Raw genomic sequence first — 18,317 nt, 5'->3', positions numbered from 1 at the left:
CGAACGAAGCATGCGCGCTGGCACTTGTTGGTCTCTGTACTATTTACAAGCTGCCCGTGTTTTTCATCATGTGCGAACCTTGAACTACACTTTTGTTAAACAAATAAAAAACAAACGTCCCAAGAACAACCCATAGTTTAAAAAATCGTGGCAAGCCATCATCAGTCTATCGAATAAACTGTTATTCATTCAGTTCCATTGAAGGAAATGCCACGAATATCTGCCTCCGATTTGGTGAAGATTATTCGGAAGTTTTGACAGGTGTCATGCCAAGTGCAAAAGTGCGAAAGTGCACTTGATTGATAAATACCTGCCTATCACTTTAAATCACACCATCAGAGTGGTGTGGGTGAAAAGAAAACGAAACACCCGCTTCATTGTCACAGAAAAATGCCACCTTGGCGAATGTTCGGAAAATGCCAATTCATTGTAGACCGGATCCATTTTCCGATTCGATTGAAACTTCGGCAGGACCCTCCCGTTCCACTCCATGCCATTTTCATCAATTCCCGGGTGTCCTGGTGGCTGCGACAAAGGGCTCCCCACATCCGGTGCGATAGTTGGGAATTAAAATTACGCCGGGAATGTTGAGAACGCCATCATCATCATCGCCGCCGCCATACAGGAGAGTCCGGCGGAGGGAAAAAAGACCCCGCGAGCCCCAACCGCGAGCAAACCACCGCCGAAAGAGACGAACCGGTTCGCCGTTGCTACGATACACGAATTTGGTGTTCGCCCTTTTCGCTCCCTCTGCCGCCATAGGCCGCTGCTTTCAAGCGCATGGTGCCGTCTTTTTCGCTCTCACTTAAATTCTTGCTACGACGTCACTGCTTCGCTGCGGCTTCATGTTCTTCTGCAAGCAGTCATTCTTGTCCATCCTGGTATCTCCAGTCTGCCTTTAATCGTCAGCATTATTCTTTGGGATTATTCAATGGTCAGCATTAAATCGCGTAACGCAAGAGCTTAGGGTAGCTAAATTTTCTTTAGCATGCACAAACTCTGCAGTTTTTAGCAGCAACTCTCGTACCGTTTTGGTATCTTTTTATTTCCCTCGACCGCCGATTCTTGATCTAACACCAGGATTATATCGTACGTACACGGATTGTTTTGAAAGTGTGGGTACACCGTAGGCTGTTGTTCGCTTCATCTCGCTTGCCCTAACTTTCTCCTTCTGTCGCACTGCAGGCTCGTGATAGCCAGCACATAACATAGGTTTCTATTTTTCCTTCTTTCATTCTTTATGCCTTGTGGCATTATTCTTAACACATCACAGCACACTGTTTCTTTGCACGAATTGCTTGGTTTGAATTTTGCTTATCAATCAAGCCAATCACTTGTACCACGCACTACCCATTGCACGGGAGGAAAAAAAACCCCGATACCGACCGTCTTTCTCTGTACAGAAACACGCGATACGCCGGACAGTTCGCACGGTGCGGTGCGGCTAGAAAGGTGCGCTGTCGAGTCGACACAACACAACACTACCGCGCGGCTCGTTCCGAGCATCGCAGCAACCCGTCGTCTTCATTCAACTGCCACGCGAGCAGGACGGGCTGCGGCTGGATAGGGGCACCACGGTAGACAGACCGAGAGCAGCGCATCTAACCGTGGCAATGAATGAACCACAACCGCACATTCATACATTCCTTCCGATGAACTTGCTGAGCAAGTGGACCATCGTGGCGACGCGGTTAAAATGACGGTTGATCAAAATATCTCCCATGCTATCGGAGCGGGATGGGCTAATTGTGAGAGTCACTGGTCGGAGCAAGAGGGCACAATAATTCCCACGTTGATCGGGCAGCACAACCAAAGCCCTGCTATATCCATCACATTCTCTCCGCGTAGCTGCCATTTTATGTTTTCAGTTCACTTTTCCTTCGTTTCCAAACTCGCTGATTGTACTAGAAATGTAATATTTTTTTTGAATTATCTATACAACACCAAATTGTGCATATTTCTTACGGATACCGTACCGAAAATAATGAAAACATTTTTCATGTTTTTCTAAAACGTGTGAAACATATAGTTTGCAGCCGTAGCTTACGTTTTTGGTTTTGCGTTAAAATAATATCACTCAAAATCAGTTATAATCGATTTTAGTTGACTTAATATGAAAATTAGAACTCTAATTTTTCGTAAAAAACATTAATTGCTCAGTAATCAAACATACGATTTACAATTAAACTGAAGATTTAAAAAAATCCCTCTCAAAATATCCCATTCCGGACCAAACGTTCATTCAGCTGTGTTCCACTTCCCACGCGTTCCTTCTGTGGCACGTGGATGAATATCCCTGTCCATTTTGATCCCGTGTGTATTGTCCGATGTTGGGAAAATTCCCCTCGGCGTGGGAAACTAATGCCCGTTCGTGGTCGTTGAGCGTGGGAAAAAAGAAATTCTTATGAGAACTTTAACGTTTGCCAACGTTTAATGGCTTGGTAAACGGTGAGGTTTGGTCAGGACTTTTGCCGAAACCGGTTGCGACGGATTATTCGTGCGCGTTGCCTGAAGAACGAATTAATTTCCTTGCAAAATGGGTTAAAATAATCGAACAATTCTGTATTACTACAATTGATCCCTTATTGCCCTAAGGGAACACACCATTGTGCCGGACGAGAGGAATTTCTGGTACAGTATTAATTGAATTTCAAAATGGTAGAAACCAAACCAAGTCGTATCTTAACCCACTCTAATATAACTCTCCAAATAGTACCGAGTTTTATTTCCCAAAAACACAAAATATCCTTGAAAACACCAACGAATTGATTCCCACAAACAGGGGACTGAGGTGGTGTTTCTCATGTCTTCTCTTCCATGCGCACTGGTAACGAACGATGAGAAGCGTGCGTCGGAGCAGGATGAAACCATTTCTCCCACGGTCGGTTGCTATAGCAGCGAATGGCTTTTTTATCGTGCGCTTTGGTCTCTTCATTCCGAGTCTGCCAAAGCGTTTTATAAGGATATAGAGAAAGAGGGAGTGTGAAGGAGAAAGAAATAAACTCCAACGGAGAAGAAATGAAAGAGAGTGTAAAGTATCTCGCGCACGTTTTGTGTGTGAGAGGGAAGGCAATTCGCTAGCATAAAGCAGAAAGAGATACAAGAAAAAATGGGAAAAAATCAACGATTGCATCGAACCAAATGCAGTAGCCTACTCCGTGTAGCTGAGTCGAATGCATCCGTACTTTAGTGCTTGAAAAATGTATTTTAAAGTACTCACAATGATTAATCCTATTTCAGTTTTCGCGCTCAGATAGAAACGTCCCTCGCAATACGGCCAGAATCAGGAAAAAGTCGTTTCCCCTCGCTTCGCTGCCCACACATGTGACGTTGCATTTCCTGTTACTATTTCCGATTTATCTTGCATCTTCTCCTTTTTCATCTTTGACCGGTAGCCGGAAAGAGATAGCAGTGCTGGCAATGTGTTCCTCCCCCCCCCCTTCCTCCCTCCACCTCCTTCCCTTCCCTTACATGGGACAAAGTGATTACGCTTCCCGATCGGCCTTCTCCCGGCGCATTCCGCCTGTGTTGCATATTCATCCACTCCGGTTTCCAACCGTTTGCTTTTCCTTTCCGTTGCAGTGCTTCCACTGTACCATTATTTTGTCGGTGCATCCGCTGCCGAACCAGAAGCGGCGAAAGAATCAGGAAAAAAGGGCAAACACGAATAAATACCATCGCATAGGCGTAGCGAGAGAGAAAGAAGGCTGAAAATGGAATGAAACGTAAAGGAGATGTAGGCTCTTCCTTAACGGGAAGACGTGAAGGATCCCAGGAAGTGATACCATTTCGTTCCACTTCCCAGTGACCCACCCGCCCCGTCCTGTAGCGTGGAAGGGAAGGAAGGAAAAGAAACTATGAAAACACCCTGGGTAAGGGATCCGTGTGGTACGATTCTTATTAAAAATCGCATCCCTTCGCTCTCCCTCCACACTGGGAGGTTTCGGGGTTCATTGGACGAGCAGGCCGACGACAAAGGGAGGAAGCGCAACACCGCAACGCGCGACAAGAATAAGGTAAGGTAAAGATCATTCGAAGAAGAAATTTTTAAAAAAGGGAAAAAAACTATGAGGATGCATCTCATCTCATTCCCATGCCACTGTTGCAAACGACGGCCAGCAGCATCGTCTGCGTGCGTTCCTCCAAGCTGTCTGCCGCTCGATCGGCTGGGAAGAATTTTGAGAAGGTAAAAAAAATGAATATAAATACACACAAAAGAAGGTAGAACTCATCTGCATTCACGATCTGCAGCACACTACCACCGAAGCCTGCATTGCATGCCTGCATGATTTCTACGCACGTCGCGCCGTTAGCCGATTTGGTTCCCATGCAAGGCACTTTCTTCCCAGGGTCGTTTTGGATATCCCTTCTTTGCACCTTCCGTTCTTTCCACGGTTCGCTGTTGGTTTTTCCATCATAATCGAATAAGCTGATGATAAGCCAATCTGATTTTCATCGATTTTTTTTAACTGTGGGAATTTGCGGGAAGACCAACATGTTTTTCGAGGGAAGATTTTTACAGCCTTTACCAGTAGAGGAGAAGCTTAGTTATTTTGTTTAAAAAAGAACCATCGAAAATGTTAGTTAAAACCGCTATAAAACGGGATTATACAGACCCTTTCTAAATGATAAAGTGAACCGTTTTCAAGTAATTTGGTGTGGAACGAACCCACAGGAACCTTCAAAAAATACCTTATTGAACATGATTTGGTAACATTGCAACTAAGTAATCCATTCTCAACTGATGAAAGTGTACATTTTATTAGAGGTTGCAAAAAACAATCCATGTCTCGGGAAGATGTCATCAATATTTGCAAAACAAAACACGAAATTTGGCCCCCATAAATCAACTATCGTCGTAAGGATACATATTATTTTTTATAGTTAAAAATTCAATAAACTGGAGCATTTATCACACGCTTAAATACTACCATGTTAATAATTGTTAGTATAGAACAAGAAACCAAACTGCCCTACGTAGGGGGGAAAATAATAGTAAGAATAAATGTTATACTTCAAATATAATAAAAATCATTCTGTTTTGCTGTACCACTTGCCGGGCTGGTGTTTTAAGAAGGCAGAACATTGTCATTTGAATTTCCCAAGTCGGGTTCCCACAGGGTGCCAACGGAGAGGCTAATTAGGTTTGCGGGTGATTATCCCGATGCTTCATTTGCAACTCGAACCGTCGGTTTGTGCGCACGCCTTTCAACAACTTCGACTGCTTCGAGCGTAGCTGCTCTATCGGACGGGCGGATGACGTTCCGGGTACCGCCGCTACAGACGTCGACTGCGACACTTCGGTGCCTGTTGCCTGCTGTTTAGATTTGAATGCTGCCTGGTACTGCTGCAGTCGATTCGTGTTGCTACTCTGGTTCGCCACTTTTTTCCTAGGTCCCTCTCCCACTACAACCACTCTGGAAGCCGCAGTCAACACCGGACGCACAATGTTGGTGGCCTTCGGGTGAGCTTGTTGCTGACGGGGCACGGCGGCAGCTGCCGCTGTCGGTTTGCCAAATATAGGAATACTACCTCCACTGGCTTTAAAGATAAATGGTTTTTGTGCGGCCGGCGCTTTCTTTTCCTTTGCTGGTCCTGCAAATAATAAGACAAGGGAGTCAAGGGGGTCCGCAATGAGGGTGGGGGAGATTGAGAAAGCAATGACTACACACCTTCGTCGGATGGTTTAACTGCTAATGCAGCAGCAGGACGAGCGAGCAATTTCGTAGCAGGACTGGCCGTGGTCAAGATCTCCTTTGCTCGTTGATCCTTACGCTTCATGAAGTCAGCAATCGATTCCATCCGATCGAAATGGTTGGCGTGGATGTTCTTGAAGTTCGGCACCTTACGGCATATCTTGCTTGGCTTCACGTCGCCCGCCGTTGGTTTGTGCTCGGACATGGAACGCTTGCGGGGGCCAGCCTGTTTCGTGGCGGATTTCGCGGTCTCCTCTTGTTTCTGCTGGAAGCTCTTCATCACTAGTCGCTCGTCGATTTCGTTCACCAGTATGGTCGAGTTTGCCGGACTGTGGAAAGTAACGTTCCGTTTGATCGTCGTATCAACCTCACTGGCCGACAGGGATCGTTTACGGCCTTCATGCAGCAGTAGCTTGGTTACGGCGCGTTCCTTCAGTGGGCCCCCGTCTTGTACCAACTTCATTGCCAGCGGAGTGCTGGTGGCACTTCCACTACCGCCAGCCTTCGGTGCGATGGTTGCAGCAGCATCGATTTGCCGACAGAAAGCCATAGCCGCCGGACTGTCCATTATTTCGATAATCTCTGGAGCTTTATCCGGTGAACACTTGTTGTCCGTGTCTTTGTTGCTTTCCATAGAACTAGGGGTGTGCGGTGCTGTTGCTTCCGGAACGGGGTTGGACAACTGCTGCTCTCCAACTTTTGGTGAGTCAACCGTTATGTCGATGGCGACGTCAAAAGTTTCATCCAATTTTTCTTTTTCATTGGACGCCGGCGTTTCCGGTATGATCCTAATCGCAGGTACCGCACCACCATCATTCCCATGGACTTCTTCGTGGGTCGAGCTAGCTGTCGATAGAGGTTGCTTAACATGCTCCACCACGTTCTGTACTTCATCTTCTAAATATTCAATTTCGCCGAGCGAGCAATCTTCCAGCAGATCCCCATCTTCCACCTTTAGTTCATCAATAGTACCTTCACCGGAAATATCGAGGGCGCGCCGATTGCCACTGGCCGTTTTTTCCGGTCGAATGCTAAAGGCAACTTCTTTTTGGGTATCCTTGCCAATTGTTGCACTAGTGGGCAGTGCAACAGAAGCGATGACATTAGCAGTAACATTCTGTGGCTCGGCGTCACCACCTGCATCCGAAATTAACAAGTTGTCCTCGCGAGTTTTGCTATCCTCCATTGGCTCAACCTTTGATACATTGCCGGAGATGGCTTCGCCTTCAGAGGGCTTCTTACATTCAGTCATAGACAAGGATACATCGCACGTTTGTTCAAGCTCGAGTTTCTCGCTGTGAAGTTTGGGTGGGGATAAGGGAAGAAGCCCGTTCGAAATTAATAACATTAAATGTTGTGCACTAGAGAGCTCATATCGACGCAACGCTTGTATTACTATATCTTTACAAACAAATCATTTGCACGCCTTCTAGCACACGAGATTTTTTGTAAATTTGTCCCAATGAATAAAATGTTTGTCCCAAAATGTGTTTATACTATTTAAAAAAATAGAAATGAATTCGTTTATTGAAATTTCTTTGACACAAAACGTACAAATGCCTGCTCTATTTGTTCATAGAAGGACATGCAAATGTTGTGAAATTCAAAAACCAGTACATATATATAAAAATATGAAAGCACATTAGAAACTTAAATGAAATGAAAAAAGCATGCGAAGGATATAGGTTCTAGTTAATCACTTAACGATACTAAAAATAAAGTTATAAAAGAGATCATACGTAAACGGTATTAATATGAATGTCTTTCTTATAACTATAAGCATTTGGAAAATATGTGTGTCGTTTCTCTAAATAAACGAACGCACTATAAACAAAACTTACCCAATTCTAGGATGCTGACCGACCGACTTCTCGCCAACGGAGGCTGGGATGGTGCCAGCTGAACCCTCGACAACGTCACTAGCTACTTCGTGTTCCGATTCCGTTTCAACTATTTCATTATTTCGTTGTACATCCGTTTCGGGAATCGGCGATTTTTTCTTCTCCACTTGTGATGCTGCCGTTGAGGGCCCTTCCGCAACATCGACTCCCGTGTCCATGTCGATATGCGATTGAGGATGTCTCTTGGCAACATCGATTGCAGAATGTTCCTCTACCATGCGGGTCGACGCACTCTGAAGATTTGCGGTGGATTTTTTAGTGTCCTTCGCTGCTCTAGACTTCACAACCTGACCAACGCTATTGTTTGTTTCGTCATCGCCGTCGTCGTCGTAGAACTTTTTCGGTTTGAGTTTTCTTCCCGACCGGCTGCTTCCGGTCTTCTCTGCAGAGGTAGTGTCAGAAACACCCACCGATTGGCTTGTTAGTGAGGAGCTATTATTGTTCTGTTTTTCCGACGATTCGTTAACATTTGCGAGTGATTTCTTTACAGTCCGAGCCGAAACGAGAGATGTTGGCAATTCCAGAGGTTCAGAGGTGCCACCCGATGTTACAGCTCGGTCTGGTTCATCGGTTACGGACACATGATGCTTTTGATGGTGGTCATCTACGCCCCGTTTTGTGACAAACGAATCCAAGTGAGCTTCAATGTCGTCATCGACTGGCGCTGGGGGTGCTTCGTTTGACGTGGCCTTTACAAGTTTACTCTGTGCGACGTCCGTTGCATTAACCTCCGGTCGATCAGTGGCACCGTCATATTCGAAGCCAATTATTTGTTTCACCTTAATCCTTCTTCCCGAGCGTGAAACTTGCTGCACCTTTGGCGAGCGCTTCGACGGTGTTATTGCCAAACCTGTAGTGCTAATTTCAGTGTCGGTCACCTCTTTGCGAGCAGGATTCTGTAAGACCAACTTGGGAATCTCCGTGTCGGTCTGTGATTTAGAAGAAGAAGCAAGTTTATCGGTAGTCATTTTTTTCCTCGGCGACATCATTTCTCCAACATCAGTCGACTCGTCAACGCTGTCTACCTTTCGCTTTCTTCCGCCTTCGCTCGAATCGTTGCCGTCAAGAACGGGTTGTTTACCGGAAGATTCCATCTGATCAATTTCAAAAAATTTCTTCGGTTTCAGTTTCCTGCCAGAGCGCGACAAAGATGCCACCGCCAGAGTATCGTGTGTCGAAGTGATGGAATCTTCCGATAATTTCTGCCCAGCTAACATCCCGTTGTCTTCAACTGTGACGGCAGTTGGCATCAAAGATTTAACGGCACGTCGCCCAGGAGTGCGACCAGGTGTTTTGCTAGCTTGAATTGTATCTTTCTTCGGTTCGTTTTCCGATTCTGGGCCCAATTTTGGCGGTACGTATGATCTTCCCCTGGGCTGATTCGGTTTCAATAAAGCTGGTGCAGGGCTATCCTCTCGTTGCTTCATTAAGGATTTACCTACCGGACGCCCCGGGGTGCGTCCTATCTTTCCAGTGGTATTATCTTTATCTGCTTCGTTTTCGGTGGTTGAAGATGGTTTTGTCTTACGACTCAGATTCGGCGATGCAACCACCTCTGGATTATTTGCGCTAACTTTCGATACGGACTTCGTCGATGGGCGACCCGGCGTACGACCCGTTTTAATACTCGCGGTATTTATCTCCTCCTTTTGCGGCTCAGACGCTGCGGTCATGGTCGATGCTACCGGTTTGACTCTTCGTCCCGGTGTTTTAGGGGCGGCCGTTGCAGGGCTTGCAGTGCGTGAAGATGTCGCTTCAGAATCAGAATCGTCCCGTACAGTTGTTTTGCGAGACGCGGAACGGCCACTTTCCTTTGCAGTAAGTGACTTCCCACGACCGTCACGGGCTCGTACCGTCTCCTCTTCCGAATTCTGCCCGGAGTCTTCATTCATCGTTCGCTTTTTGGCAGATCTCGACGGACGGCCGGGAGTTTTGGTAGATGCCGGAAGCACACCTTTTGACTCTTCCAAAGCCTTCCGAGGACTTAGCAAAATTTCACTCTCAAAATCGATCAGCTTGCTCGGCACCTTTATCTTGCGTCCTGACTTCGAGATACCGCTGTCGTCCACAGTAGCTTTTTCGTTCTTCAAGCTCTTTTTAGGCGTAGCTGCGAGCGAGCTGATTGTTTTTCTGGTCGTGTTGACGGTTTTGCGAGATTCCTTCACATCGTCGGAGGAATCTTCCGCCTTCGTCAACGCGCTCTTCCCAGATGTGGCTTTAGCTGGGCTACCAACAGCATCAAGAACATCTTTGGTTTTCCGTACAGCCGATTTCTTAGCTTCGGCCACCGGCGCAACCGGCGAACGTTCCGGGGAGTCCAGATGTGCCGGTCGTCTCACCTTCCGGCCAGATTTAGTGATGGCCTCTTTGGTCAAGATGGATTCCACCGTTTCGAGGTGACGTTTTTTCGGAGTATTCTCCATCTTATCTAGATGTTAGAGATACGTATCATTTCGGTTAGGCTGACAATCATATTGCTCGTATCAAGCCACAAAGCTGGATCGAGGCACATCTAAATCAACTTACCGACGCGAAGCTGTGTTCGATGAGAAGTTTGCTGGTTACAAACAATCCACGCAGTGATGGCGTTATCGAAAAGTCAACACTCTTCCGTACAGATGCTGATACTTTGCGTCTTTATCTTGGTACTGTGCGTTGATAGAATACAGCAAGTTAACTTTGTCAGAAAATTGAAACAATAACTTTACAAAATGGAAATCTTCGTTTGAACAAGCAGTGTACCAAGCAGCGGTGAACTGTGATCGTTTGTTATTTGTCCGTTTTTTCGTTTGCAACTGATTTGATTAGTTCTCTGGATGACCGTCGCACTAGCGCCGCGTAACGCCATCAACTGCTGGAGCTGTCAAAAATGGCTCTATTATTTTTTTGAAGTTACCGTTGAATATGGTTGTTCAAATGCTAGTTTACGAACAAAAAAGTAGACACACTAGATAAACAAGAAACAACGGTGGAAAAAATAATAACAAACAAATACAGCTACGATTATGCAGCCCTAAACGCCAACCTACTCATAGTACAGAAAGCAGGATCAGATTAACCTAGGTGAATAAAGGGAAAAATTCGAAAGATTCCAACCAGACCACGACATCAAACCATGGTGTCTTCCAGTCATAGCACACGAAAGTAAAACCTCAAACTGTATTTTGGCAGGACATGGTCTATCAAAATACTGGTTAACTAAAATGAAAATCATTCTTCAGGAAATTGCGCTAGTGCCTAAACTACCGCAAACAACAAAATACTTCGCGTTCAAACTGCACCAAAAGAGGAACAAGATATACTAGTTTATTAAAAAAAAAGGAATTGGACTTGGCAACTACAAAAAAACTTTCAATTTGTCTTGTTAACATTTTATTGTTCACCTTGTTTACGGACTGTTAGTCCCAAATTTCCAAATATTCCGCTGCTATATCCTGCCGGCATAGAACGTAACCGTTTTTCGTCCGATAGAACGTGTGCGCTTTTGGGGGCCTTATTCGTAGTATTCTATAACGCACCGACGTTTTAGGGGGTGGTGCATCATACATATGGATATAATGTCTTCCCATGCGTTTTAATCCATCACTCAGAATAAGTGGCAGTGCTTTATCATTCGTTGCATGAAATAGAAACTCCGGTGGATCGATGACATCATAGCTCTCACAGAATAGCACACTGTGGCCATTCACTGCACGTACCGCTTCGCCCCGTACTTCATAACGTCCCTTTGTATCTTGTGCTACAATTTCCAACATACGATTTCGATTAACGCCGGGACAACTTTCTTCTAGCAAAGCGAAGCTAATGAAACCGTCAGCATCCATATGTTTTGCTAGAACAGGCGAATGACGCAGCATCCAAGAAAATTTTTGAGGTGTTATGCCGGCACAGTGACGACTACCTTGAGCTCCTCTTCTCGTACTCATAGCGACTCTCTGCTCTATAACATATGTGCGTATCGAATATATTTTCAGATAACGAATGCAAATCACCCAGAATTTTAACTTCTCTCTTGTTTTCGTCCCTTCTACTTACTAAAAATAGGATTATTCTGTAAACATGAAAATGTGCGAGCTCGTTTGACATTTTGTAACGCAGCGTAGCGTAACGCTCTGCTATCCGGTGCGATTTCGAAAGCAACGACAGCCGTCTGTCAAATAGATCAGAAAAGCGAGCGGCACTGGTTGACGAGGGAAAAACGTGGATCGTGTTTTCACTGCGCATTCAAGCAAAACGTCGTGCTGTTGAATCAGTTTTTTGTAATTTTTCTCGGTGATTTCGTTTATTTGTATACTTGTGCAGTACTGTAGGTTGTAGTCTCACAATATGAATACGGAGGAAGAAGTTCCGGCTAGAGGTAAGTGGTGGTGCCATAACCAATGGCAGTTGTAGCAACTGGATGGTCGATCGTACCGTATAGTAACGAATCTTGGTGGCCACTTTGCAGTCACACGCGGTGCCCTTCGTCGGCGCTCAATCGACCAAGATGCGACACCCCAAAATCCGGCGGGTTCCGGCACCGGCGCTGCCGGAGGAACTCCAAAAAAAGCGACCAGCACCAAAAAGGGGTCTACACTGGGCGCAATTCAGGAGGCTCAAGGCCGCCCATCAACACCGGTAGTCGGCGGTCGTACTACGCGTCGTCGAATGTCTGAATCGTCCGACACACCAACCACAGCCCCGAACAAGGCAGTTCAGATCCTGAAGGATGCGGAAACTGGTACCGGATCCGGACGGCGTTCGCGTAACAACTCGCTGACATTGACAGAGGAAAATGTCGAGCTGCTGAACCAAGCGAATGAAGGGACCAGCATGGGCGGGCGCACTCGCACACCGGCCCGTCTCCGAGCGTCCCATGAAGCACTAGTCAGCACGACGCCCCAAACGGCCCCGCCAGCCGTACGGCGTTCAACTCGGCGCAACAGCGTCACGTCGGACGATGGTTCCATACAGTCGCTGCCAATCACCACTCCGAAGACACCGGTGGTGCGCTCACTCAAGGAAGAAACCATCGTCGAGGAGGATGCTAGCAGTGCCGATCGTAGCGAGCCGGAGACGACCACAAATCGGAACACTCGACGCCAGGTTGGCACACCGAAGGCTACTTCGGAAAGCCCTCGACGCCAGGTTGGCACACCGAAGGCTACTTCGGAAAGCCCTCGACGGGACGCTCCTAGTCCCCTATTGTCGGTTAAAAAAGAAATGACACCGACTCGTGCAAGTGTCTCTCCAAAGCCTCGTAATTCAACACCACGTTCGAAAAACGTTTCCTTCAGCGATGACTCTAAACAGGAGGACCATCAGAGTGGCTACCCGAAAACGCCCACTTCACCTGGAAAGAAATTTGTCTTGGTTGAGGTGAATGATTTGCGTAACACACAGCTAATCAATGGTGCGCCGAAGGTAAATGCTGAGATAGATTTGAATGGAAGTGCCGAGAAGGATAAGGCGGTCAAGGATGTCCTAGCCGGGTCACCTACAATCAGTGTTGATGGGGAGAACTCTGAAAGCGACCCACCGAAGGCTGTCGAGGTAGTTAAGGAGCAGGATGAAAAGGAACAGAAAGACATTCCTGCTTCCCCGGTAGCAGTGAAAATGGCCAATACTCCGGCTAAAGACAGTACGCCGATGAAAACGTCCGAATCCATCCCGGTTGGTGACCGTTCAGAAGTGAATGCAAATAATATAAGTGGTATCGAGGAGCTGGAATCCTCTATGATCCTCCCATCGTCCAATAAGCCGAAATACTGGAGCAACTCGGTGCGCGGTACCGCCACGCAACCGATTGACTTATTTACAGTAAGTAAGCAGGAGAAGGGCAGCCCCAAGCACGAGGAAGAACAAAAAAGCACCAAATCGCCTGACAAGTTAGTTGAACCTAAAGAAGCCGAACGCCATATAGAAGAAAAGAATGAAGAGGACGAAGAAGACGAGGAGGAGGAAGAAGAGGAGGAACGGGACAGGAATGAGCTAATCAATGATGAGGCGATGGAAGTGGACGGTTATCAGTCAGGCGATTCATTGGATGCCGAAGTAAGACAGGAGATGCAGGAGAATGAAATTCTGGATCATGGCGAGGATCTTGGCAGTGAAGATACGGCCGACGAAGGCGCCGCAGATGAACAGTACGAGAACGATTCGTTTATCGTATCGGACGACGATGAGGAGCTGGACGAGGATGCTTTGCTGAATGGCACTGGGGATGATTTAAGTACCAGTGGTAGCCCGATCAAGTCGGCAAAGAAAGCAACCACCACACCCCGTCGCCGGATCATTCAAATGGGCGATGATAGCGACGAGGAACTAGAGGAAAAATTACTCTCGACACCGCCCTCTTCGGATCAGAGCGTTGCAAACCGATCGTTGGACATAAAGCGTTCAGCGAAACGTCTACAAACGACTGACGAAGAAGCCTCTCCAGAGAAGAAACCAAATCGTCAGTCGGTGTCGAAGGACGAAACCGGAGACCGGAAGGTGTGTACACCGAAAAAGATACCGATGGAGAAATGTGACGACCCAAAGGATACTCCGAAGAAGATCGAAAGCACTCCAACAAAAGTCCTTCCGTCGACGGCGGAAACCGATGTGGCAAAGGGTGGTACTCCGAAACAGTCTACTAATACTCCGGGTAAGCTGCAGTCTTCTCAAGAAACGATTACTCCTGCAAAAAGTGTATCTGATATTACCCAACCTGATACACCCTCAACGGCGGATGTTTCGACGTCGCCTAATAACACAAAGGAGGAAGGCGATGAGTCATCGCTAGACGAACTTAACAGCGTGTCGGTCGTACTGTCCCGTAAAAGCCTTCCCGCCAGTTCAACGGAGGATCGGCTATCGGCGGACAGCAAATCGGAAGCACGTAAAAGTCTTCCTGCGAGCACTAAAATGCAATTCACCGAGGAAGTGACAACGGAGGATTTGCATCCATCGTCTTCGAATCTTGACGCGTCGTATCGAGAGCAGGAGGAGGAGGAGGAAGATCAACAGCAGAGCGGCAAAGCTGCGGAGCAAAGTAACGCCAGTGAAGATGCGGTCGATCAAGAAAGAACCGAAAAATCCGCCATTTGCATCACGAGTGATGAGGAGTACTTTGAAACTTCCGATGTTATTGACCTGGCAGAAGAGAGCAAAGGAAAATCGGTAGAACGGGAGCTGCCCCAGGAAGAGAAATCGGAGGACACGGCCTTGGCTACCAAGCAACAACCATCGCCGACGGTAGTGGTGCCACCCGTCAAACCGGCCCGAAAGTCTCTTCCAGCGGCACCGCTGATTTCGGCCCAGTTTTATCTCGGCGCCTCGAAAAAGGAAAAGCGGAACACGCTCGGTGGTGTTCCCTCAACCGTTGGTGCGACCTCTACACCAAACCCGAAAAAAACGAACAGTGCGAAGACTGCCAACGCCTCATCGAAGCTGGTGGCTAATCCGTTCGCTATGGCTTCGGCCAAGAACGCAAAGGGACGTTTGTCCATGGATGATGCGGCTGTCAAGCAGACCAAGACGGATGATCAATCGATGCAAAAGACGAAAGTGAAAACTCGTAACTCACTGCCGACGAAGTTGGACGGCGGGATTCTGGCGGACGGGGCCAATGCGTCGAAGAAAAAGAGTGACCCATCGATCATGGAGGAAAGGGAGAAGCACGCTGTCGAGCAGGACGAACCAGAGCCGATGGAGGTCGATGAGTATATTGAGGAGGAGAACGAACAAAACGATGATGGCGAAGGCGAAGGTGAAGACGAATCGGAGCCGGAAGAAAAAACTACTAAATCATCTGTCGCGAAGCCGAAAACTCCGCTGAAGCCGAAGAAAGCTCTTGAGGATTTCGATATTGAGAGCATTCTTACGCGGTGCAATGAGGTGGTACGAGCGAACAAGGAACGCAAGAAGCAATTGGCTACACTGGCACAACAGAAACGGGTAAGTTGACGACGCCTTGGTACGTGCTTCCAAAGTAATGTCTGAAAACGTGGAGTATTATCATTCTTTTTAACTCGCTCTTATCCCTTACATACCCCAACTGCAAAATTAAGGCTCACGCTCTGATAAGCCAATTACGTCGCAAAGAATTTACAGTTTTATTAAGTTATGTTGGACTATTTTTAAATCTACTTTTCCTACGACTACGATCCATTTTTAACAGGACGAGAAAAGACGGCTTCGGGCGCTTCGTGAGCAGCAAGAAAAAGAAGCAGCTGCCAGCAAAGGTGACAACACCGTGAAGGACCAGCCAACCGATTCCGAGGACGAAACGACGGGTGATAAGCAACCGAACGCGACTACCACCAGCAACAACGACACTACCGGGCAGTCCATCCCAGGTGGTGGACAGCAAAACGATGAGCCGACGAAGAAAAAGAAAAAGCGCAAGCCGAAGATTAAGAACTACGTCCTGGAAGAGATGAAGGAGTTAAAGAAGGACCACGTATCGGAAGCGTTGCTGCGCAAAATGGAAGCGCGAGAAGCGAGAAAGGAGCGCAAGAAGGCGAAGCGTGCGGCGCAAATCAAGCAGCTTAATAAGGAAAATGGGCTCTCGGTGGGGGGCGGCAGTGCGTCGGATGGTGGTGGTATTGGTGCGAAGTTGCAGAAGGTAGCGGCAAAGAAGAAGCAGCAACAGAAGAAGGAGGAAACTGCTGCCACGGAGGAGACGAAGGAACAACCCGCGGTACGTGTAGCCGTTTCGGCGTTTTCCGTTTTCCAGCAGTTGCAGAACAATTCGAAACCGGTCAACGGTGGTGGTGCGGCGCTTGTTAACAGTACGATGAAAGGTCCGCATGCGGGAGTGTTGTCAGAGGTGAAGAAGGGCCTCAAAAAAGGCCCGGAACCGGTGGGAACGATAACAAAACTGAAAGACGGCCAACCAAAAGCACTTCACTCGGACGAAGCGGCAGGGTTGAAGAAAATCGGTAAGCTAACTTCGGGCTCGGAAGTGAAGGAGATTGCTGGGAAGCCGTCCAAGGAGAATCGTCAACCGACGGTGGAGGTAGTGGCGAAGACACCTACTGCAGACAATGTGGTCAGCGCGAAGAAGAGTAAGATGGCAGCGGCACAGAAAGCGGCAAGCGAAAGTCAGCTTCAGCAGCAGCAGCAGCAGCAGCAGCAGCAGCAGGCTACGAGTTCGTTTGAAAATGTCAAAGCTAAGGAGGCCATGACAAAGAATGTCGCTTCGCTCGATTCCGCCGTTTTGCTTCCGAAGTCTCTACCGGATCCAGTCCAAGAGGAAACGCGTAAACTGAAGAAATCGAAGAAAAACAAAGCGGGCAAGTTGAGTGCAGCGGAGGGGGAGAAGGATGTGCAACAGTTTGTTGAGGAGAAGCAGGAGGTGGCGATCGAGCAGGACCTTCCGAAGTCGGTGCCAAAAGAGAAGAAGTCGAAGAAGAAAGCACAGGAAGTAATTCCGGAAACAGAAGACCGTAGTGGGTTGTTGAAGGAAAAGAAGCCCAAAAAGAAGGCGGCCGCGATGACTTTGGAGGTGGCAGAAGAAGCGTTGGCAAAAGAAGTCCCGGAACCAATCGGGAAGGAAAAGAAGCTCAAAAAGAAGTCAGCCGCTGCTGCCGCCATGAGACACGATGGGGTGAATGGAGAAACGCTGATGGCTAGCGCGATCCGCGAGGTTCATGCAGCAATCGAGGGCTCGAAAAAGAACAAAAAGGCAGCCCAGAAGAAAAAGCTCGTGGATATAGAAGAGCAGCAACGGGATGATGGTTTGTTGCCAACGAAAGAACCTGCCAGCGATGCGCCGAAAAAACGCAAGCGCGATCCGATCGATGGTTCGACGCCTCGGCCGACCAAGCTGCGCGCTCTTCAAAGAGCCGACCACGGTGGTTTCGTGGAGGCAACGGTAACGCCGGACAAGACACGTCTGAAGCGTAACTTCGGGTTCGAGGAGCTGCAGGCCACACCGAAGGCGGTCGGTTTCAAGGTGTCCTCGCTGCTTCCAACCGACGAGCTGCGCACCCTGGCCGAGGAGACAACCAAGGTGGGTAAATTGCAAAGCACCAAGAAAAAGGGAACGATGGTGCCGGAACCGAACCGCGCGCTTCCGTTGCCGGTGTGGACGCGCTCCGGCTACTTCATGGAGATACCGGAGGAGAACAACAAGGGAGGTGTCGACAAGCGTCCAAAAAAAGCGACCGATGCGGATGAGGATGCGGGCTACATTTCGCTGAAGGGCCACGATAACTTTAAACTGAAGACTCTTCGGAACGGTGATGGCGGCGGAGCCGCCTCGTCGTCGGCCAGTGTGGTAAAGCCTCATCGCATCGACAAGGCCACGGTTGCACCGTCGGTTATCAGTTTTAAGCGGCAACAGTTGCTTGAAAAAACGGCCCATTTACGCGAGAAAAAAGGTGGCCGGAAGTAGTAGAATAACTCACACCCCGAAATTATGCCACCCCCCCACCCATCCTGTGCCCTTTTGTACATAGGCATCATATTTTTCCTCCCTTTTCTGCTCGGCGGTCATGCGGCGGGGGGTTACTCTTTTGCTCATAATTTTTATTCGTTCCACTTCAAGTTATTTCCATTCCTTTTTTTAAATCTCTCATATATTGGACGAAATCAAAATGACCCAGAAATGTAGCGATTGCGTGCCGTAAAGAAATGTGTGTATGTAATTATATTGGAAATGAAAATAAAATGAACTTTCTGCTGGTCTATACACAACTGTTGCAAAGTGTGTACATTATTTGACGACAATGCTGATTACAATTATCCATCT

The 18,317-nt window shown here is 47.7% G+C and overlaps 3 protein-coding genes across 3 annotated transcripts; 1 reads left to right on the top strand and 2 right to left on the bottom strand.

The window, feature by feature from the left end:
• Positions 1 to 5,080: 5,080 nt before the first annotated feature.
• Positions 5,081 to 10,359, bottom strand: LOC131284049 (mucin-2-like). The gene is made up of 4 exons (XM_058312904.1): positions 10,124 to 10,359; positions 7,538 to 10,025; positions 5,673 to 6,991; positions 5,081 to 5,589 (listed from the first exon to the last, which is right to left on the bottom strand). The coding sequence occupies exons 2-4, from the start codon at positions 10,018 to 10,020 to the stop codon at positions 5,141 to 5,143; spliced, it is 4,251 nt and encodes a 1,416-aa protein (XP_058168887.1). The 5' UTR covers positions 10,021 to 10,025; positions 10,124 to 10,359; the 3' UTR covers positions 5,081 to 5,140.
• Positions 10,360 to 10,979: 620 nt separating this feature from the next.
• On the bottom strand, positions 10,980 to 11,523 carry LOC131284048 (probable RNA 2'-phosphotransferase). Its single transcript, XM_058312903.1, has one exon. It carries the CDS (start codon positions 11,521 to 11,523, stop codon positions 10,996 to 10,998), a length of 528 nt encoding a protein of 175 aa, XP_058168886.1. The 3' UTR covers positions 10,980 to 10,995.
• A 258-nt stretch (positions 11,524 to 11,781) lies between these two features.
• LOC131284047 (titin-like) lies at positions 11,782 to 17,985 on the top strand. The gene is made up of 3 exons (XM_058312902.1): positions 11,782 to 11,954; positions 12,045 to 15,517; positions 15,741 to 17,985. The coding sequence occupies exons 1-3, from the start codon at positions 11,924 to 11,926 to the stop codon at positions 17,958 to 17,960; spliced, it is 5,724 nt and encodes a 1,907-aa protein (XP_058168885.1). The 5' UTR covers positions 11,782 to 11,923; the 3' UTR covers positions 17,961 to 17,985.
• The last annotated feature ends 332 nt before the right edge of the window (positions 17,986 to 18,317 follow it).

The sequence above is a fragment of the Anopheles ziemanni genome, chromosome 3 (assembly GCF_943734765.1).
Source record: "Anopheles ziemanni chromosome 3, idAnoZiCoDA_A2_x.2, whole genome shotgun sequence".
Taxonomy (NCBI): Eukaryota; Metazoa; Arthropoda; class Insecta; order Diptera; family Culicidae; genus Anopheles; species Anopheles ziemanni.
This window is presented reverse-complemented; position numbering and strand designations above follow the sequence as displayed.

Coding starts and splice junctions, on each gene's coding strand:
- LOC131284049 (XM_058312904.1), bottom strand. CDS start 10,020: ATGGAGAATACTCCGAAAAAACGTCACCTCGAAACGGTGGAATCCATC. Junction 6,992..7,537: donor GGTCAGCATCCTAGAATTGG/GTAAGTTTTGTT, acceptor CAAACTTCACAG/CGAGAAACTCGAGCTTGAAC. Junction 5,590..5,672: donor AGTTAAACCATCCGACGAAG/GTGTGTAGTCAT, acceptor TTGCAGGACCAG/CAAAGGAAAAGAAAGCGCCG.
- LOC131284048 (XM_058312903.1), bottom strand. CDS start 11,523: ATGAGTACGAGAAGAGGAGCTCAAGGTAGTCGTCACTGTGCCGGCATA.
- LOC131284047 (XM_058312902.1), top strand. CDS start 11,924: ATGAATACGGAGGAAGAAGTTCCGGCTAGAG. Junction 11,955..12,044: donor GGAAGAAGTTCCGGCTAGAG/GTAAGTGGTGGT, acceptor GCCACTTTGCAG/TCACACGCGGTGCCCTTCGT. Junction 15,518..15,740: donor CACTGGCACAACAGAAACGG/GTAAGTTGACGA, acceptor CATTTTTAACAG/GACGAGAAAAGACGGCTTCG.